This window comes from Schistocerca serialis, chromosome 6 (genome assembly GCF_023864345.2).
Source record: "Schistocerca serialis cubense isolate TAMUIC-IGC-003099 chromosome 6, iqSchSeri2.2, whole genome shotgun sequence".
NCBI lineage: Eukaryota > Metazoa > Arthropoda > Insecta > Orthoptera > Acrididae > Schistocerca > Schistocerca serialis.
In genome coordinates, this window is record NC_064643.1 from 749204533 (window position 1) to 749227984 (window position 23452).

The following is a 23452-nucleotide window of genomic DNA, read 5'->3' on the forward strand; positions in this document are numbered from 1 at the left end:
GTATTTCAGCTTTACGCGTGTCATCCTCTGTTTTAATACCATCATCATCCCGGAGTCTCTGGATATGCTGTTTCGAGCCACTTACTGATTTAACGTAAGACCAGAACTCCCTAGGATTTTCTGTCAAGTCGGTACGTAGAATTTTACTTTCGAATTCACTGAACGCTTCACGCATAGCCCTCCTTACGCTAACTTTGACACTGTTTAGCTTCTGTTTGTCTGAGAGGTTTTGGCTGCGTTTGAACTTGCAGTAAAGCTCTCTTTGCTTACGCAGTAGTTTCCTAACTTTGTTGTTGAACCACGGTGGGTTTTTCCTGTCCCTCACAGTTTTACTCGGAACGTACCTGTCTAAAATGCATTTTACGATTGCCTTGAACTATTTCCATAAACACTCAACATTGTCAGTTCTTCGTCTCGCGACAACTAAGGCACAGTTAAAACCTAGGGCAACCAGTGGTGAAACCGACCGATACGCGTGTTGGCACTGAGGTGGACAACGCAGCAGCCGGCCGCCCCCAGCGCGGCTGTCCCCTGGCGCCAGGACGGCGTATCGCTGGGATGTGCGGACACGCAGGATGCCGGGCAGCCCTATCTCCGCCCCCGTGCTGCGCCGGCGGGATGTAAACACGCGCGCGACACGCCGTATCTGCGCTGCCCACGTACTGGGCGCGCTCCTTCCTTGTTGAGAGTAGCTCTGCGTCCGGGGTACGCTATTAAAGAGAAAACACTTCATTCCAACTAAGAGTAAACTTCCCGCCTGGCACACAAAACAGGAAAATATGCTGCATTTCTCGGAATCTTGACGCTTAATCGATCAGGAATTTAAGGGCTGTTCTTGGAAGATTCCATGCGTGATGATCATACGATTCCGTAGGTCACGATTTTTCTCATTTTTTCCTGACAGTCTCGTCTATTCCCGTTTAGATGGTGGTAAATTGTGGATGTTGTCGTTGTGGTCTTCAGTCCTGAGACTGGTTTGATGCAGCTCTCCATGCTACTCTATCCTGTGCAAGCTTCTTCATCTCCCAGTACCTACTGCAGCCTACAACCTTCTGAATCTGCTTAGTGTATTCATCTGTTGGTCTCCCTCTACGATTTTTACCCTCCACGCTGCCCTCCAGTACTAAATTGGTGATCCCGTGATGCCTCAGAACATGTCCTACCAACCGATCCCTTCTTCTTGTCAAGTTGTGCCACAAAATCCTCTGCTCCCCAATTCTAATCAATACCTCCTCATTAGTTATGTGATCTACCCATCTAATCTTCAGCATTCTTCTGTAGCACCACCTTTCGAAAGCTTCTATTCTCTTCTTGTCCAAATTATTTATCGTCCATGTTTCACTTCCATACATGGCTACACTCTATACAAATACTTTCTGAAACGACTTCCTGACACTTAAATCTATACTCGATGTTAACAAATTTCTCTTCTTCACAAACGCTTTCCTTGCCATTGCCAGTCTACATTTGATATCCTCTCTACTTCGACCATCATCAGTTATTTTGCTCCCCAAATAGCAAAACTCCTTTACTACTTTAAGTGTCTCATTTCCAAATCTAAGCATCGCCCGATTTAATTCGACTACATCCCATTATCCTCGTTTTGCTTTTGTTGATGTTCATTTTATATCCTCCTTTCAAGGCACTGTCCATTCCGTTCAACTGATATTCCAAGTCCGTTGCTGTCTCTGACAGAATTAGAATGTCATCGGCGAACCTAAAAGTTTTTATTTCTTCTCCATGGATTTCAATACCTACTCCGGATTTTTCTTTTGTTTCCTTTACTGCTTGCTCAATATACAGATTGAGTAACATCGGGGACAGGATATAACCCTGCCTCACTCCCTTCCCAACCACTGCTTCCCTTTCATGCCCCTCTACTCTTATAACTGCCATCTGGTTTCTGTACAAATTGTAAATAACCTTTCGCTCCCTGTATTTTACCCCTGCCACCTTCAGAATTTGAAAGAGAGTATTCCAGTCAACACTGTCAAAAGCTTTCTCTAAGTCTACAAATGCTAAAAACGTAGGGTTGCCTTTCCTTAATCGATTTTCTAAGATAACTCGTAGGGTCAGCATTGCCTCACGTGTTCCAACATTTCTACGGAATCCAAACTGATCTTCCCCGTGGTCGGCTTCTACCAGTTTTTCCATTCGTCTGTAAAGAATTCGTGTTAGTATTTTGCAGCCGTGGCTTATTAAGCTGATAGCTCCGTAATTTTCACATCTGTCAACACCTGCTTTCTTCGGGATTGGAATTATTATATTCTTCTTGAAGTCTGAGGGTATTTCGCCTGTCTCATACATCTTGCTCACCATATGGTAGAGTTTTGTCAGGGCTGTCTGTCCCAAGGCTATCAGTAGCTCTAATGGAAATCGGATATCTTGGGAAATTCTGGAACATTGAAAATATAAAGCACTGAGAGGCCTATCTTGTCAAAAGTACGCGGACACCCTTACGTCACGAGCAATTGACCACTAGATGTCGCAAGAGGCGGACCCGCCCGTTTAAAAAAGAGGCGGGGAGTATTGTGTTGTCAGCAGAGATGCGGTAACAGCGGAGTGGTTTGGCCAGGAGAGCTCAGTGACTTCGTTCGTGGACTAGTCATTACATGTCACCTGAGTGACAGACCTATTAGGAACATTTCAACCCTTCGAAAGCTGCCAAAGTTGACTGTCGCTGATGTGACTGTGAAGTGGAAACGTCTAGGAACAACAGCGTATAAATCAAGACCAAGCAGACCTCACGTCTGATGGGCATTGCGGAGGATGGTTATAAAAAATAGCATGAAGTTAACTGAAGGAATGACTCGTCAAGTCGAAAGTGCTGAGAGCAGTCAAGCTAGCACAATAACAGTGCGTAGGGAGTTAAAAAGAATGTGGTAGAATGCCCGTTAGTTCTAAGAGATACTTGAGGTGGATTAAAAAGCAAACCACTGGACAGTCGAAGACTGGAAACTAGTGGTGTGGAGCGAGCAATACCCAGCAGCAATTCGACGGTAGTGTTTGAGTTTGGTGAATGCCTGAAAAACTTTAGTTGCCATCACGTGTAGTGCCAGCAGTGAAGCACGGAGGACGTGGTATTATGAAATGGGGCTGTCTGTCGTTATTTGGATATCGTAAGAAAATGCTAAATGCGGAAAGATATTAATACATTTTATTGCCTTGTGTACTGTGTACAGTAAAGGAAGACGATGATTGTCTGTGTCACCATGACATGCACCCTGCCATCAGTGAGGTAATGGTTTTGTGTACAATAACATTCCTTAAATAGACTAGCAAGTTCAGAGCCCCGACACGAACTCAATGGAACACATTTGGGATGTGTCTGAACGTCGTCTCCGCTCCAGAAAGCAACGTCCAACATCGCTACCTTCTCTGATTCTCGCTGTTCAGGAAGAATGGGCCGCAATTCCTCCACAGACATTCAAACTCCCAATTGAAAGTGTTCTCAGCGGAGTTCAAACACCGAACGAGGTGGAGCAGTGGTTAGCTCACTGGACTCGCATTGGGGAGGAAGACGGTTCAAACGCACGTCCGGCCATCCTGATTTAGGTTTGCCGTGATTTCCCTCAATCGCTTCAGGCAAATGCCGGGACGGTTCCTTTCAAAGGCCACGGTCGACTTCGTTCCCCATCCTTCCCTACTCCAATGAGACTGACGACCTAGCGGTTTGGTCCCCTCCTCGCAAATCAACCAACCAACTAAGACTTCAAACCGTCATAAATTCGAATCGTGGAAACACCCAATATTAACATCCGCCGATAGATGTCCGGATACTTTTGATCAGATATATAGCAGAAAGATTAGAGTTTTCGTTTGTGTACACAGAGATGAGCTAGGATCGACTCAGACCAGCTTCTATGGCATCTTTAGACAGATTTGATTGTCGCTATTTAAGCTGTGGTTTTCTAAAAGTTGTCCAATACGGAGTTGAGATGATTCAGAGTGATTCATATTGAGAAAGTGAACCTCCTGCACTACTTCTCTCGGAGGAAATATAAACCATAACAAGGATAAATTATCTCAGAGGCATGTGAATTTGAGGTACGTATTCCGTCGAACACTCAAATCTTTTTAATGCTCGTACAATAGAACGATGCATAGTTTCACAGATTATACAGAAATCTACGACATAAAGAGACTACAATAATGAGGTGCTTATATAAGTTTCGAGCAGAGCCCTGTGCGTTGTCAGTACCTTAACTTTAGGCTACTTGAAAATACTAATTTTACAAGGAGAGTTACTGAGTTCCTTTAACTAATGCGCTCCGACGGTAAGTGCAAATAACAGACTGCAGAACACCTGCGTTATTGTCACTAGATTTATGGCTCGCACAAAGATGAATGTCGCAAATTCCGTTCTTACTTTCCGGTGAACGAGGCTTTTCTCCCGGCGAACAGCTGCATGCATTATGGATGAACACGTGTGCAAGCTGGAGACACACAGGTAAACGAATCGGCAAGCGTCTCGCTGTACTGCGGATTACAGGCTGTTACAGTATAAGAGGTTTTCACAACTTAGTTTTTATTCTAGCACTGCCTGCAGCATCAGTACATGTCTGAGAACAAAATACGCTCTAAGACAAAAGAAAAAAGACACACCACAAAGAAATTATCCGAACAGGACGGAAATCAGTAGATGTGATGTACATGTACAGGTAAACAAATGACCAAAATTTCAGAAAAAATGAATGATTTATTCAAGAGAAAGAGCTTCACAAATTGAGAAAGGCAGTAACACGTTGGTCCACCTCTGGCCTTTACGCAAGCAGTTATTCGACTCGGCATTGATTGGTAGAGTTGTTGGAAGTCCTCCTGAGGGATATCGTGCCAGATTATGTCCAACTGGCGCCTTAGATTGTCAAAATCTCGAGCTGGTTCGAGGGTCCTGCTCGAAAAGTTCTCACTTGGTGAGAGATCCGGCGACTTTGCTGGTGAAGGCAGGGTTTGGCAAGACCGAAGACAAGCAGTAGAAATTCTCGCCGTGTGAGGGTGGGCATCATCTTGCCAAATGTAATCCCAGGATGGCTTCCCATGAAGTGCAACGAAAAAGGGCGCAGAATATTGTCGACGAGCCACTGTACTGTAAGAGTGTCGCAGATAACAACCAATGGCGTCCTGCTGTGAAACGAAATGGCAGGTTGCAAAATCCATTATTTTCATTCTCCACCCACTATGCATGACTGACGGTCAGTTGCCAATATTTTTTATGTCTGAAGATGACAGTGTCCGAAATGACAACAATAGTGATGAATTTTACTAGTACGAAGTAAACTGCGTTCTGACAAGGGCATTTCGGTTATGTTTTGCTTCTGTGACCCTGGTGAGCTTCTTAGCACATACTCATACACGTTCGCACTTGTATGTGAAAATCAGCGCTACTGACAAATATAAATACATTCTTAATATTTGCTGACAAATTTTCCAAAGCTGCTGATAGATGCTCTGCTGTGAGAACAGTGGCACGATATGGAGTAACTGGATACCGAAGTGCTGGAAATGTAGCATCTCTAGGGCTACACCAGATGGATTTTGATAAAAATACTTTACTAAACGTTATGCCGACTACGATATAATTTGCACTGGAACAAATAACGAAAACTTTTTTTAAAAATGTGAGAAAAATAGAATCTCTAGCACCTCACGTTTACTATTGTTACAGTACTGCCCAATATAGTTACATTACTGTGCATAACTGATCGTTTAAATCATCCGTTCTAAATGAAGATCATCATGATCTAGGAGACTGATGTATAACTTCAACAGCTGCAACAAACACAATTATCAGACCCACGCGAGTGACAACGGAACGCTCACAAAGTGAGTTCTTCATATGACTTGCTATGTCGTTCTTAATATCGATGGCAATCGGTGAAACAACAAGCCTATGAATTATGAACGGCACAGGATCCATAAAGCATGAGAGGATACGATCAATGAATGTTTCACAGACGCCTCTTGGAGAAAACCGTCATTCTGTAATGTGCTTGGAGACTGCGTCTTTTTAAATGTTAAGTCACTCAATTTATATATAAGTTGGCCGGCAAAGTTCATATCAATGCCGTAAGAAAGCGTCGAATATCGTTGTTGGCGGGAAGACCCGTTGGGGTGGTTCAGCATCCCAATCGGAAACGGTTCTCTGCCTACGCACACAATAGGCCCTTTCCTCGTGGTGTGGATCTGTTGAGTGTACTATAGTGTAATAGATGTGTGTATGTGGAGGGGGGGGGGGGAGGGGGGAGAGCGAAACCCATCACCGGCAGATGGTCTTCTCCTCTCGAAGAATACAAATAGGGCTGCAGAGGTCAACATCCCCATCTGAAAGAACGGACCACATCAAGTATCTCATACCCTCATTTCATGAAAAATTACAGTTGGTTTGGAATTTAATCTAAGACATTGGCAAAACGTCTGGTGATTAGGATCTTCATGCCACAACTTCTCTTACCCTTGGTGGCCAAATATTGGCGATGAAAATTTCTTCCACCGTCATGGTTTGAAGGGACTACCTCCGAGTTTACCACCTTCGCGCAGGCGTCCGTTAGCGACCTCGGTTTCCGACGCAGGTATCCAGTACTTTTATCATGAGAGAAAAAGAAAAATTACCAGCACCACTGCACTCTGAAAGAGCGGTTATTCGCAGAACCACTGTTGGAGTAACAATTAGTCGTTTTGTTCTCATAACGTGATTTTTTTTCCTTCCCTGCCGTTTCTCAGAAATCCAACAAGCGAAGTTTTCCTAACGTTGCATTATTTTCCTGTTTGAGAGTATCAGGCATGACAGAGATTCCACTCATGACGTGGTGCATCTGCGCGGAGCTGCTTTCTGGCGCAAAAACTGGGTGCCAGAGAACATCAAAACGCAAATCTTCCTCCAAGCTGAACCGGCTTTGGTTTCGCAGGCGATGTCCAGCTGAACTACCCATACAAACCTCACGGTCCGACTGAAAGCTCGAGGTTTCCACTGACTGTTTTTCCAGACTTCTACAAAGCTTTACTCTAACAAGGGGAGCATCACACCTGTTAATCACAGATTTCGATGAGTCTTTGGTATACTGCTGAGAAACAAGTGCTGAGTACCTGGCTAGCATCTTTTCATGCGACAGCCCCTAAGTTCCGAGAAAATCGACGCTGAAGTTTTATGTATATCTCCTATACCCATAACGTTAGTTACGTTTCGATCAAGCGATCGTAGCGCACCGGCTAAAGTCCACGGTTACCACGCTCGTTGTATCGGTTCAGAGCCTACTTGTGTACTTTTTTCAATTTTTCACTGTATAGAATATCATTAAATAGTATATGTCATACAAAATTATTCAAAAGTAGTAATTTTCACCGTAGCAATTTCGTTTATAAATCAATCACTACAGCAAACTTTCTTCAAAGGTGTATTCCATTTGTTACAGAGTAGATGATAGATTCGTCGTACTCGCTATCGCTTGCATAGCTTTCTGTACTAGAACAGGATTCAGCACGGTATCTGTCGTAGAAGCAACCGAAACACACATTCGTTGAACACCAAGCACATTTAATGAAAGGTACTACCTTGCAGACACGCGGAGTTTCCCAAAGCTATACCGAGGACCACAGTTTGTTTAAATTCAAAGAGACTGTTCTTTCTATGGTCAGGTTCGATGAGAACCATGCGTTTCTGATCATTCTGTGAAAGCAGGTGCGCAAAGTGATGCAGAACTAAAGAATGTATTTTTATTGAATCTTCCCTGGAAGCGATTTCGCTATTACTCTTTAGCAAGTTTGGAGTATTATGATTTTCTTTCGTGAAAATTTTAATATGCCTGTAAAACTATAGACAACAGGGGTAGACAAGTGGAATACATTTCGGTGGGACAATTTTTACGGTGCAGGTTCATGCTTATCTTTCATCTTCAAAGATTTATCTGCTCTGTATGCCTTCCCCAAGAATCTATAATGAAAAAAAATACACAGGCAGGGTTAGAACTGGTACAGCCATCGTAATAGGCTTCTACCTTAGACCTTGCGCTACGCTAACTTGTCCGAAACACGACTAAAAAAATGGCTCTGAGTACCATGGGACTTAACTTCTGAGGTCATCAGTCCCCTAGAACTTAGAACTACTTAAACCTAACTAACCTAAGGACATCACACACATCCATGCCCGTGGCAGGGTTCGAACCTGCGATCGTAGCGGTCGCGCGGTTCCGGACTGTAGCGCCTAGAACCGCTCGGCCACCCCGGCCGGCCGAAACACGACTAACTTTACTGGTATATCACACACACACGAAACTTCAACATCGATTTTGTAGGAAATTAGGAGCCGTCGCATGAAACGCCGCTAGCCAGTTACTCATGTCACGTCCCTTTACAACGTACCTAAGTCTCATCGACACCCATGATCAGCAGGTCCCATGGTTTCGTTGGAAGACTAGAGCCGGCCGGAGTGGCCGAGCGGTTCTAGGCGCTTCAGTCTGGAAACGCTCGACCGCTACGGTTGCAGGTTCGAATGCTGCCTCGGGCATGGATGTGCGTGATGTCGTTAGGTTAGTTAGGTTTAAGTAGTTCTAGGGGATTAATGACCTCAGCAGTTAAGCCCCATAGTGACCAGAGCCATTTGGAAGCCTAGAGTTGTGTCTCGAGGCGTTCCTGAATAACTTAGTAAGAGCATTGCTCGTGGAAGTTAAAAATCTATGTTCAAACACTGGTCCAGCATTAATCCGTAAAATATTTCGCAAATACGGATCGTCTTTGTTGTTCACGCATGGGCTATGGGCCTCAAGTACCGTGTTTGTTTGTGTTGAAAAGTGTCGGTGTATACCTGCTTCTGACTGGCCGCGCCTCCTCCTCTCTGTTGCAGACCACGATCAAAGTGTACGCGCGCTGCCTGCGGCCGGACATCGAGTACAAGACGCTGAGCATCACCTTCCAGACGACGTGCCGCGAGGTGGTGACGGCGCTGCTCAACAAGTACCGCATGCGCCACCGGGACCCCAACCTCTTCTACCTCACCATGGAGGTCACAGTCCGCAAGGCCGGTAAGGGCAGCCACGGCGCGCCCACCAGGGGTGCAAGCTCTCTCCAGAACACAGCATGCGGTCACACCTCGCTGAACAAGCATGGTTATAAGGGTGAAAAGTATTTAAACCGACAAACTCTGGGAGGTTGTAGGGGACAGCAAAACAAATATTTTTCCCTAATGTCATTTTTTCCTATGATGAGTATTTAAACCGGTAGAGGAAGATTTCTTTGGCGGCAAATTAATTAAAACAACAAACACTTTTCCATTTTTTTATGACCAACAGACAACACATTAACACAACCCAATTTCAGTTACAGTAGATTTTCAAAAATGTCTCCATTGACACGTAAACAAAGGTTACACCGTCGGATCATGTTCTGTCTGACACGGGCAAAAACCCCAGGAGTATCCTGAATTGTTCCTTCTGCTGCTACTATCCGGGCAACCAGATCCTCTTCTGATGCAACAGGAGTTGCGTAAACAAGGTTGTGCCTCTCTCCCCGCACAAAAAAGTCCAGAGGGGACATATCTGGGGATCGAGCAGGCCATGGTACAGCACCACTTCTGCCAATCCAAGTTTCTGGAAACCGTCGGTCCAGGAATCGACGCACACTACGACTGAAATGTGCCGGCGCCCCGTCATGTTGGAACCACATGCGTTGTCTTGTAGGGAGCGGGACGTCTTCCAGCAATTCTGGCAATGCTCTGGCGAGAAAATTGTAATAGTGCCTGCCATTTAATGGCCTAGTTAGCAGATACGGCCCAATTAAACAGTCCCCAACAACACCGACCCACACATTAACGAAGAACCGCACTTGACGAGCGCTAGTAACTGTGGCATTTGGGTTATGCTCACTCCAAACATGTGAATTGTGCATGTTGAAGACTCCATCACACCCGAACGTTGCTTCATCGGTAAACAACACAGAAGATGGAAATGTAGGACGCATTTCACACTGTTCCAGGTACCACTGCGAAAACTGTGTTCTGGCCGGATAATCAACTGGTTCCAGGTTGTGGACACGCTGTAAGTGAAATGGACGTAACAATTGCTCTCGAAGGACTGTTCTTACATTCGTCTGATTCGTCCCCATGTTACGTGCAGTTGCACGAGTGCTGATTGAAGGATCCCGCTGCACATGCTGCAAGACAGCTTCCTCAAATTGCAGCGTTCTTACCGTGCTACGGCGTCCTTGTCCAGGTAATCTGCTATATGACCCGGTCTCACGCAGACGTTGGTACACAGCAGCAAAGATCGTATGATGCGGGATACGGCGATTAGGATATCGTTGTTGATAAACCCGCTGTGCAGCTCGTCCGTTGTGGTGCGCTACGTAGTACGCACCAACCATATCAGTGTACTCCCTGCAGGTATATCGCTCCATTAGTAAACAGAGACACTGCACTACTACACTGGTGGACAGCAGTTGCCTACTACTGAAGATCGTAATGCGGCCTCTAATAACTGAGGAGCGTAATACGGCCTCCACCGGTTTAAATAATCCTCCAAGGAAAAAGTGACATTAGCGAAAAATATTTGTTTTGATCTCCCCTACAACCTCCCAGAGTTTGTCGGTTTAAATACTTTTCGCCCTGGAGACGTAGATGCAGTCACTCACAACAAAACGTCTCCATTAGGGCCTTGTCCAGGTGGCCTGTGCGTGTGCAAATAATACCTCGCAGCTCTGTTTTCATCTCTGCTCGTACGTCTGTTTCCAAAAAAATTTTCCTCCAGTCTTTGCAAGAGAAATGTTTTTTTGCACTCCAGTGCATTCTTAAAGAGGCTGCCGAGATAGTAGAACTGTTGCTTGCCCAGTTCTTTACTCATCAAGCATCTCTTAGTATTGACTACAGAAATCTGCTACTCCTCATAAGGAGATATTCGACCATTTAACCCTATTCTTTTAAACTCTCTACACACAGTCATTGTTCTAGTTGACCTGCTTGTTGAGCTTTGGAACTCGCGACTGATTATTCCCGCTGATTTCATGCAATTTTTTGTAACCACTCCCAGCAATGCTCGACGGTCGCTGTTGTAACACAATGCATGTGATCGAGGAATCCACCAGAGAGAATTTTTAAAATGCATCGTGAGGGTGAAGTCCGGAGTCACGGGCTTTCCAGGCGGGACGCGTGCGTTGACAGATGACCGACCAGCAGCGGACAATAGTAGGGTTTTTTTCCCCCCTGGAAGGTATCAAGCGGCAGACTTCCATCCTGCTGTACAATACGTGTCTAGTATGAAAGATGGCCATATTGAAATACTTCATAATTTTAAATGATTCGATGTTTCATAGTGCGATAAATCCAGACATTTTAGCTTCCTTGCGGCATAGAAACGCATTTATAAAGACTTTCATGCTATAAATATCACAAAAACGGTAGAAGTTCTTAAATACAGTTAACAATATACTTACAACAGTCACGGAAAACTAATAACTGCTGAACGCTCCAAGCGACCTTTACAAACGAGTGGTAACGTGCTTGCCTCCCATGCAGCAGGTCCGCTTTCGATTCCCGACCGGTTTGGAGATATTCTCCGCTCGTGGATTGGGTGCTGTGTTGTCCTCATGCTATCTGAGCTTGTGATCCATCTCCTATGACTTCATCGATGCGATGCAAAACCCTAATCTTTCTTCTTTCCTTCGTGCATCCTTGTGTAGTAAATTGAGTTCGTAAATTTCGAAACAGGCTGTTGTTTGGCCATTCGGATATAATTTTTTCTTTTCGTAGCATGGAAATGTGGTGGATTTCAGACAATACATGGCTGCAGTGATGTCGTTCACAGCAAGCTGATTCCATTTACGTTATGTGGTTACGCTGGTGATTGACTGAGCGGCTGGGGTGTCTTGCGACAGCCGGGTTCTACAATCGTGGGACGCACCATCAGAGCAGGGGAATATACAGTAATGGAAATAAGTATTCATACACTAGAGCGTGGAAAACTAACCTGCCTTTATTGACAATAAGAAACCAAAAACACTAATTGGATATGCACTATAGACGTTGGCCAGTCGCCAATGCAGGTATGCTGGGATATAGAACGAAAATGAACAAGCCTTTACAAAACAAAATACAAAGACGTCTGCCAAGTTTTCTGCTGCGCTGGGAATTAAGTATTCATATACCAACAGAAAATGACACTTCTAACAAAGCCAGAACGTGTTTAATACTTCGTATGCACACCCTTCCGATGTATATTACTTCTCGCAACCTCCGTGGTATGGAATGGACCAATTTTCTTGTAGTTTCCGACGTAATACCTCCCCATTCTCGAAGGAGAGCCTCTTTCAAAGAGGCCTTACTACGGATGTCGTGTTTTCTCACCCGTGTTTTCAGCTCACTCCACATGTGTTCGATGGGATTCAGGTCCGGACTCTGAGTTGGTGTTTTAAGAGTGTGTGGAGTGTTGTGGAGCAACCACAGCCGGACAATTTGGGCGGTATGTTTGGGATCATTGTCCTGTTGGAAGTAATAATTTCTAGGAAGACCAAAGGTGTCAACACTCTGTTGTAACTTTTGTTTGAGAATGTTCATATACACAAATCTGTCCAGGGTACCTTCCACAAACACTAATTTTCCGACACCGGAGGCTGACATACAGCCCCATACCATCACTCCACCACCTCCGTGCTTCACCGTGGGTTGAATGTTGTTTCGATCTAGGTCTGTATTCGGTCTTCTCCAGACCAAGATCCTACCATCATTGTGCACGATATCAAATTTGCTTTCATCACTAAACAATACAGTATCCCAGAAGTCTGCTGTCTTGAATACATGCTGTTTCGCGAATTCCATTCGCCACTTACTGTTCTTTTTGCTGATGTAGGGCTTTCGTCTCGGGACCCTGGCTCTGTAGCCCGAACGATTTAGAATGGTACGAACTGCCCTTGGAGTACTGTCCTTTCAAAAGTGGTCATATACTTATGCGTATAGTGCCGACGCTGTCGTTTTCGGGTTTTTCTTGATGATTCTTAGTAGCATTCTGGACTCTCTTGTTGTAAGCTTCTGCGGACGACCGTGTCGTTCACTGTTTATTACTACATGTCTATCCTTATATCGGTTAATGGTAGATTGCACAGTCGCTCGGCTTCGTCCTATGATGCTCGCAATTTCGGCATACGACTTGTGTTGAAGATATTGAGCCGGCCGCGGTGGCCAAGCGGTTCAGTCCGGAACCGCGCGACTGCTACGGTCGCAGGTTCGAATCCTGCCTCGGGAATAGATGTGTGTGATGTCCTTAGGTTAGTTAGGTTTAAGCAGTTCTAAGTTCTAGGGGACTGATGACCTCAGATGTTAACTCCCATAGTGCTCAGAGACATTTTTTGAAGATATTGGGCGACAACGATGTTTCGTTCCTCAGTGGTCGTTTCCTTCCCCTTGCGGCCCATTCTGCTGTTCCACGGCACCCATGTCCGACGTGCTGTTGCTTCACGGCCGCCACACAAGTGTGGCATGCACTCCGGGGCTGCGTCAGCCGTTTGTTTGGTTGAAAGTAGTGCGCTGTATGAATACATTTTGCCCTGTCGTAGACCGTGCGGAGTGTAACATATTTTATTTTCCCAGAGTAGATTCATGGCATACGGGAAGCTTCATTACCAAGAACATGGTTATCTGACGCTACACCATCGTACTTACTTGTATCGGCGCTGTGGGTGATTTACTATCCCGACACACCATCGTAGTTTGTCACCACCTACTGTATGAATACTTATTCCCATGACTGTAGTTTTCCGCTGCAGAATTCGCCGACTGCGACACGTTGGACTGCCGAGAAGAGCAGCGTGCCGCAGCCAGACTCTTCTCCTTGTCAGCACAGTGAGCTGGGCCAAGCGAGGCCAAGCCGGCTGGTGCGCGGCGTGGCGGGGTGAACAGCGGCGTTTGTGCTTCCGCCCGCGGGCGGCGGCTACACAGGGCCTCTTTGAGGGCGCTAGTGCCGACTCACGTTCCCTAAATCGGGTCTGTAAGATGAGTAATATCGCCGGCCGGCCAGCTGCCTCCTGTAGTTCGCCAAGGAAGGCGTTTTATTATCACACGCTCCGCCGAAAGCTGCCCCCCCCCCCCCCCTTGCTCTTCACTTCCTATCCCGTAAAGTCGTCAGCACGCTCTGCTGTCCTCACGTCCAAGACGATAGCCACAAAACTGACTGCGAAAAACTAAGTCCGTCGCGGCTGTTCACTGATTATTCTCGCTTTTCACTAAGTGGTTGTTGTTGTTGTGGTCTTCAGTTCTGAGACTGGTTCGATGCAGCTCTCCATGCTACTCTATCCTGTGCAAGCTTCTTCATCTCCCAGTACCTACTGCAACCTACATCCTTCTGAATCTGCTTGGTGTATTCATCTCTTCGTCTCCCCCTTTGATTATTACCTTCCACGCTTTCCTCCAATGCTAAATTTGTGATCCCTTGATGCCTCAGAACATGCCCTACCAACCGATCCCTTCTTCCAGTCAACTTGTGCCACAAACTCCTCTCCTCCCCTATTCTATTCAATACCTCCTCATTAGTTACGTGATCTACCTATCTAATCTTCAGCATTCTTCTGTAGCACCACATTTCGAAAGTTTCTATTCTCTTCTTGTCTAAACTATTTATCGTCCATGTTTCACTTCCATACATGGCTACACTCCGTACAAATACTTTCAGAAACCACTTCCTTACACTTAAATCTATACTCGATGTTAACAAATTTCTCTTCTTGTGAAACGCTTTCCTTGCTATTGCCAGTCTACATTTTATATCCTCTCTACTTCGACCATCATCAGTTATTTTGTTCCCCAAATAGCAAAACTCCTTTACTACTTTAAGCGTCTCATTTCCTAATCTAATACCCTCAGAATCACCCGACTTAATTCGACTACATTCCATTATCCTCGTTTTGCTTTTGTTGAGGTTGATCTTATATTCTCCTTTCAAGACACTGTCCATTCCGTTCAACTGCTCTTCCAAGTCCTTTGCCGTCTCTGAGAGAATTACAATGTCATCGGCGAACCTAAAAGTTTTTATTTCTTCTCCATGGATTTTAATACCTACTACGAATTTTTCTTTCGTTTCCTTTACTGCTTGCTCAATATACTGAAGCACCTTTAGAATTTGAAAGAGAGTATTCCAGTCAACATTGTCAAAAGCTTTCTCTCAGTCTACAAATGCTAGAAACGTAGGTTTGCCTTTCGTAAGTGGTTATACACTCTAAAAGAAAAAAGACGTATCACGAAGGAAGTATCCGAATGGAACGTAAATCGGTAGATATGAGGCACATGTAGAGACAAACAAACGATTACAATTTCAGAAATATTGGATGATTTCTTCCACAGGAAGTGCTTCACAAACTGAGCAAGTCAATTACGGTTTCATCCACCTCTGACCGCTATGCAAGCAGTTATTCGGTTTGGCACTGATTGATACAGGTGTTGTATGTCTCCCTGAGGGCCACTGTGTCAATTTCTGTCCAACTGGAGCGTTAGATGGTCAAAATTGCAAGCTGATTGGAGGGCACTCCCCATAATGCTCCAAATGTTCTCAATTGAGCTGAGATCCAGCGACCTTGTTGGCCAAGGTAGGGTTTCGCAAACACGGAGACAAGTAGCAGAATCTCTCGCCTGTGCAGGCGGGCGTTATCTTGCTGGATGTAAGCCCGGGGTGACTTGCCATGAAGGGCAACAAAACGGGCCGTAGAATATCGATGACGTACCGATATGCTTTAAGGGTGCCACGAATGCTGTGAAAACATATGGCACTCCAGACCATTGTTCCTGTTTGTCAGGTCTTATGGCGGGCGACAGCCAGGTTGGTACCCCATCGCTGTCTGAGGCGCCTCCAGAGACGTCTTCGCTGCTGATCGGAGACTAGAATTGTCCTCACTGATGAGTTTCACTTCAAAATCAGCCCTGATGACCAGGAAAGACGTGTCTGGAGATGCACTGGACAAGTGTGTGTTGCCAACGTGACTGTCACCCGCCATGCGGCCCAACAAACATGGATGATGGTCTGGCGTGCCATTTCATTTTATAGCCAGACCTCTTTGGTCGCCATCCGCGGCTGGTCATCGGGGCTCGATTCGAGCGGAACTCACCACTGAAAACAATTCTATTCCAGCCAATGAGATTCCAGGCTCAATGCACCCGTCACCACAGCAAATGGATTTGTTGGTGTAAAGATGTCGATGGTAGTCGACGCAGGGGGCACCATGATCTCAGCCCCCTTTCTGTAAGCCTCCTATTAATGGCCCTTGTGTGGCATCAGTTGCACATCAAATTGATGATATTTATGAATCCTTGGCTCTGCTTCTCTGACATGTGCTCGGTCCTCAAGTCCTCTCGTCTCTCTAACTCCACTGCTTCCTTCACAACCTTGTGTTCGACCATGGTTCACCCATCCCTACCAACATCGTAAAATAGTGGCTTTGCTCCTGATCAAAAGTCGAGAGATTCCCCGATTACTCCAACCGGCTTGTTTTTGTCGACCACTGTTCGCGGCGTCTCCACACACGTCTTCGACTAGCAACCTCACTGACTGGAGTAGAGTTGTATTCAGTGATGATTCCCGCTTCGAACAGAGCCCCGCTGACCAGCTAGGACGTTTCTGGAGACGTTCCGGACTGCAATGGGGTACCAGCCTGACTGTCGCTCGCCATATAACCAAGAGTGACAGCCTGAGGTGCCATTTCTTTTCATAGCACTACCTCTTTGGTTGTAATCCGCGGGAACCTAACAGCACAGCGGTACGTCGACGATATTCTCAAATGGTTCAAATGGCTCTGAGGACTATGGGACCTAACATCTGAGGTCATCAGTCCCCTAGATTTAGAACTAATTAAACCTAATTAAACTAAGGACATAACACCCATCCATTCCCGAGGCAGGATTCGAACCTGCGACCGTAGCGGTATCGCGGTTCCAGACTGAAGCGCCTAGAACCGCTTGGCCACACCGGCCGGGTTTTCTGAAATTATAATCATTCTGTTTGTTTTTTTTTCTTTTTTTCGATTATATTTCAGGTTTCAAGGTCCTTTTCCTTTGAGCTAATCCTTGTAATAGTTCTCTCGCAAATTCCTTGGTTATAAACCTCGTAGTGACCCAAAGTGAAACGTTAACTACAAAGTCGTCAGTTTTAAACGTATTACCAGTATATTGATGGCATTTTTACGGAGGTATACTCATTGTTACGGGTGTGTTAATCCCCTAGCTTGGTTGGAGAGCCTCTTGGTGTTTGGAAGCAAGGTAGAGGAACGAGTGGTAAGTTTGGTTCGATCGAAAAAAGAATTAGTTCTTAAAATCCGTTATCTGGGTCCAGTTTTAAGTAGTCATAAGTGATCATTCGACAAGAAAATTAGTTAATAAATATACAACCATCGTTTTCGAGTGTCCTCAAATGAGGGCAATAATAGAAGAGCAATTCACAACGAAGATAGCAATGAGCTTGCGAAACGCGTTGTACCACAGTCTTATGTTACATGCTGATGGAAAAAGTACTTACTCTTTTGTTCTGTACATTCTCAACCGACAATAAACTTCTAAGATAACGACGTCTCCGTTCTAGACTATTACCCTACCTATAGCTTTCGTTCGCGTAGATTAATCTTGACTGCGTCACTGAATATTCGAATTTTTGTCTCATACCTCACTTTGCAGGGTTCTTACTGCAGCTGAAGGTAGTTTTTACAGCTACAGAGTTTACATTTTTGCAATGGACTCTCACAGAAAAATATTGTGCAACATTTCATGTATTTTCTTGTGGTGGTAATTTTTCGCAGTAGCTGTACATAAATCATAGTAGTTAGCAAGAAAAGTACTTCACTTATTTTTAACAATGTCTGGTGGTGATCTTGTGGCTGTACTAAATTTATGAAATTTATTCGCAATTACTGAAACTTTCTGCCACTACCTGCATTAGGTATGAAGATATTACCTATTGGTGATACATGAAAATTTGTGCCCGACCGGAACTCGAAACCCGGATTTTCCACTTGTAGCGAGCAGATACCTTAACCACTTCGGCTACCCGAGCACACTTCCAGGACCAGCCTAAATTTCTATGTGTCATATTGTCTACGAACCCGTATGGATGTTATATATTTCCACAATTGCGAATAAATTTCATAAAAATTTCCCTTTGCATGCTTTAGAAGAATTTATTTATTCATCAAGACGTATTTCACCTTTCTAAAAAGACATCCTGAGTGGGTGTCCTGAAATATACGTGCCTTATCGCTTTCACAAACTGATTTTTAAATTTAAAAAAATTACTTAAATATTTTACAATAAAATGAAATGGCATTCACAGTAAAAAATTTAATTCATTACTTGGATGTCATATATAAAAAAACTTCATTACGTAGTGTGCCCGCACGTACACTCGCGCGCGCGCGCTAAGTCACACACACACACACACACACACACACACACACACACACACACACACACTTGCACGAACAAACACACCAACAGACAGAAAACAAGTAATAACAGACAGAAAACAAGTAAGAATAAAAGTTGGCAGCATTGACATAAACGAATGACACACTAGACATTTTATGTTACGAAATTACTGAGACTCTACACGAAGTAAGGGTGACTTTCAACTGGTTTTCCAAGTGGGGAAAAACTGCATGATCTTCAAACAATGAATAAAAATTCATTTGCAGTATGCAAAAAGCCGTCTTCTTGTTGACTACTACAGTTCACACATTACTAGTGGTAACTATGAAGGTTGTAATAGACGAGAGGTAAGTGAGATCCTGTTCCCTGTTCCAGGCGTCCGGACTGTCCTGGTGCTGGACGAGGAAGCTAGGCCAGCGGCGTTGCAGTCCTGCCACCCTCGCGGAGACTCCAGGTGAGTTCCAGGGCACTCACAGTTCTCTTTTAAGTCTCCTCTGCCCAGCTAACATACCACACAGTACTCAAGAATTAGATTGACAACTAACTTCCCTCTTCCTCTGCTTCTCAACAAACTCTGCCGAAGACGAAAGTCTGTCAAATATTAAATTCCCCTCTGGTAAATAGTTTTTCTCTGTTACTGCACACCTCATTAGAACGCAGTGTAACTTATCCATAATACATGTCTTACATCGTCCTATCACTGCTTCATTGGATAACGTGAACTACCAAAAGTGGTGCGAATATGCCTTGCTTCCTAAAAAATCTGTGTATCCAGCCATTTATGCGAAGGATAACATGACAGTAAGATCTTGCCTGAGATTTAGAACTGTATGCAGACACACAATGTTTCAGACTTGAAAGCACCCTTAAGTCTAGGGTCTTATGCAAGACATTTAATTAGCCAAGCGTGTTATGTGGCATCGAAAGTAAATGTTATGAGGAGTATGTGGCATATAAGATATGTACTTCGCTTGAAGAGTAATCTGAAATAAGTCCCTTCCACTTCAGGATGGTACCGATTGATACTGGGCATAGTTCTCATCACTCCTCATGACTTTTCCGTTGCAGATTTATAACTGAGGCAGCTTACCCTCCTCGCCTAATCTTATGCATGTGTTTAACTTGCACAGGAAAGGAAAAAGATCATCAGACATAATACTTTTGTGTGTTGGCCGGATCGTTCGTTAGCGCCTGGTTGGAAATGCTGGCGAACGCCTACTGCGTTATGCAAACCGCACGGCACAAAATTACCTGCCACCGGTACGTCATAACGACGAGCTACAGTTTGACGTTTATACCTACAGTCCCACCACCGTTTTCTCAACGTTATCTCCCTGTTTCTCTCTTATCACAACAGTTTGACAAAATATGCTAATGAAGGGATATGGAAAGAAAGTATCGCGAATTGCATTCCATATGCCATCTCCGGACTGTTATCTAAAAACAATGTTTCCAACGTGAGGTTTGTAGCGAATATTTGGCTAGATTGTTACTGTAAATCTGGGTGATTTTTTGGCACTCATCTTTATTTTAATCTGTGTGACAGAGTATGATAAAGTCCTACGCACATTTATCCAGTCGTGACCATTGTCCAGAGTTAAATGTTAGGCCGGGGTGGCCGTGCGGTTCTAGGCGCTACAGTCTGGAACCGCGTGACCGCTACGGTCGCAGGTTCGAATCCTGCCTCGGGCATGGATGTGTGTGATGTCCTTAGGTTAGTTAGGTTTAAGTAGTTCTAAGTTGTAGGGGACTGATGACCTTAGCAGTTAAGTCCCTTAGCGCTCAGAGCCAGTTAAATGTTGCAAGTCTCTCCATCAAATCCCATCAGTAAAGCAGAAGTATTCAATCGTCAAAATCAACGCACAGAGCAATGCGGGAGTGTGGTCAAGACATTGGACCATTATTCGAGACGGCGCCATCCTGTAACAAAAATTTGCCCTCGGTTTCACTTAATCATTTCAACCCAATACCGGAATTATTACTTCGTGAAAGTTATGGCCTATTTCGCTACTCAACATTCTTCAACTGACAAGAGCTTTATCACTTTCTGCGGCGTGTATTGATTGAAAGATGAAGGAAGAAAAGGGAACGAAACGTTGAAATCTACTTTCAGTTTAAGAACAGCTTAGACTGACTCTTCGCTTCGCGTTTTCAGTCAGACTGTGTAGGTGGTGTATCCCCTCCCATTCATCTGCCATCACTACTGACGCGCTTCTTTGTTTCTCTCCACAGGTTCTGCTTGCAGACTCGTCGTGGAGGACTCGTGAAAGTCTACGACAGCGTGCTGATGCCGGGGGTAAGTACATCGCCAATAGAACAGAGCAAGAAAATATACACTAGTGTAGCTGTACGTGGCGGTACTGGTCGATTCTTGTGAAATTTTACACTGATAGTTTTAGTAACAGCGTTCATTCTGCGGGAAGAATAACTTCTCCCAGATAACTGCTTCAGTAAATTTTGAATATTGCAGCGCATTAAAGTGAGGTTGCGAAAAATGGTACAGCAGTTGTTTTGTACAATTGCAAACTTGGATCGTTTGTAACCGAATGAGAAATACACTGCTTCTCAATTGTTACCAACGCATTTCGGTTTCTCGTACTGTATCCACTGTAGCTCAAGAAAACACACAACTTTACTCATCGTGACATGGGATTCGAACCCAGCGCAAGCACTCGCCTTAACCGAGTAGGCGATGAGCGCGCCTGCAGGATCGAATCTCACCTTCGACGCCAATGATGTTTCCCCCAACTACTTTCTCGTAGTGTCCGTGAGAATATTAACGCTACGGTAACGAATAAGGGGCTAGGTTGTACCACAGCTCCAGGTGTGGTAATATTATGGGAACATTTAAATTAAAAAAAAAAGTATAGAACCCGTAGTTATTCCCAAAAGCCTCAAATCGCTGTCAACGAACCAATCTATGCCTCTGCAGCTAAGGCAGACACACCGTCATCCAAAAATCAGGTGCCCCTTATACACAGCCAATTTGATTTACACGTGGAGTACCACAGACGTTGCACACAAAATATTTAGCACTACAGAGGGTGAACAAAAATGTGGAAAAATCAGAAACACAGCGCATTACCACCCCAGTACGGTGCAGGAAAATCGTAGACGTTCAAAACAGCTTCCAGGAATGGGTAACCACAAGTTTTCATGGAAACTTTAGGCCATCATTCCTGCAAAATAGTGGCGAGTTAAGGTAACAGTGATGGAGGTGGACAGCCATCACACACCGTTCTCTCCTAAATAGACCGCAAAGGTTCGGTAATATTGAGATCTGGTGACTATAGTGGCCGAGCAAGATGCGACAATTCATCCTCGTGCTCGCAAAACCAGTCGTGGATGACGTGAACTGTGTAAACAGGGACCCCGTGGTCTTGGAACACAGCATCACTATTGGGGAACAAACATTGTTCCATGGGGTGGACCTAGTTAATCAAAATGGTCACATAATCCTTGGCATTAACGCGAATTCGAAATTTTTTAAGAAATACAAAGACGATGAAAGAGTTAAACTTCTAGTTTAATGTTCCATAAACATACGCAGGGCACCCATGGAATATTCGGATATGGCTGCGGTAGTAATCACCGAACCCATGCCACGTTTCATTCTTGGGACGTAAACTGGACCAGGAGTTGAAACAGTGAGAATCAAGACTCAACCGACCAAATGATTTTCTGCCATTGTTCATGTTTTATGGCTTCGGCACAAAGTTTTCCTGCTACTGACATTTGCATCACTAATGATTGGTTTCGGAAGACCAGCTCGCCGTGCAGTTGCTTGCACATGGCACTCCGATCGCCTTGGTGCTAATAGGATTCGCGAGTGCGACATTCAGTTCTGCAGTGACTTTTGCAGTCGCCGTCCTCTTACTTTTCGTCAAAATCCTCTTCAATTACAGTCCGTAAGATCATTTCGTCCGTGTTGTGATTTAGGGAATGATGTTTTTCCGCTTTACCTGTATACGGTATACATCTTCGGCTCCCTCGGTTACGAAAGCACCCACCGTAGGAGCACTAAGAAGCTGCCGACGTTCGAATGTAGTTAGAGCACGAACAACTATACAGAACACCGTTTCATCCACAACTTATGCTTGCAATGTATTGAGACCATTGCCCAGGTGCCTTTCGAGGTCAAATAAACTGAAGCGCCAAAGAATAAGGCGCTGCGACCGGAAACATCTATATAATACAAGTGTCTGACGCAGTTGTTAGGTAGGTTACTGCTGCTACAACGGCAGGGTATGAAGATTTAAGTGAGTCTAAACGTGGTGCTCGAGCGTTCTTCGTGCCAGCGCTTGCTGTTACGCCGGAACAGGAAGAAAAATCGATAATATTCGTGTAATGTACGAGGGTCATTGAATAATTAAAGGCACAAATTTGTCTGGAGAAAAAAGCATTTATTGCTACAAAACACTGCTTTTTCTACTTTTCAACATAATCCTCTTGAACGCGTACGCACCTGTTTCAACGGGCTACAAGCGTTTTTATTCTGGCTGCAAAAAACTCTTTATCTTGATGTTTGAACCAATTTCCCACAAACTTTTCCACATCCTCGCTATCCTGGAACCTCTTCCCACATAATGCCTCCTCCTTCAGTGCAGCAAACAAATGGAAATCACTAGACGCTAAGCCGGCCGAAGTGGCCGTGCGGTTAAAGGCGCTGCAGTCTGGAACCGCAAGACCGCTACGGTCGCAGGTTCGAATCCTGCCTCGGGCATGGATGTTTGTGATGTCCTTAGGTTAGTTAGGTTTAACTAGTTCTAAGTTCTAGGGGACTAATGACCTCAGCAGTTGAGTCCCATAGTGCTCAGAGCCATTTGAACCATTTGAACTAGACGCTAAATCAGGACTGTAAGGGGAATGAGGCAGTACTACAGCTGATTTTTGTCGATGGTTTCACGGGTTAGTTGAGCAATATGAGGACGTGCGTTGTCTTGCTGGAGAATCACACTTCTCCTCTGAGATCCACGACGTATCTCTGTCATGGTTGGCTTCAGCGTGTTTAAAAGCAAATCCGAGTAGTACTGGCTGCTCATTGTACGCTGATCTTCGAGATAATAACAAAAAACTGGA

The 23452-nt window shown here is 44.7% G+C and overlaps 1 protein-coding gene across 2 annotated transcripts in view; it reads left to right on the top strand.

Moving 5' to 3' along the window:
* The window catches only part of LOC126484479 (uncharacterized), a 451324-nt gene that overhangs the window by 417171 nt on the left and 10701 nt on the right, over positions 1-23452 (top strand). For both annotated transcript variants that reach the window (XM_050108007.1, XM_050108008.1), the window contains exons 4-6: positions 8837-9014; positions 18749-18827; positions 20606-20669. In XM_050108007.1, the coding sequence (XP_049963964.1) occupies positions 8837-9014; positions 18749-18827; positions 20606-20669 (321 nt within the window). The remainder of the gene's footprint in view (positions 1-8836; positions 9015-18748; positions 18828-20605; positions 20670-23452) is intronic.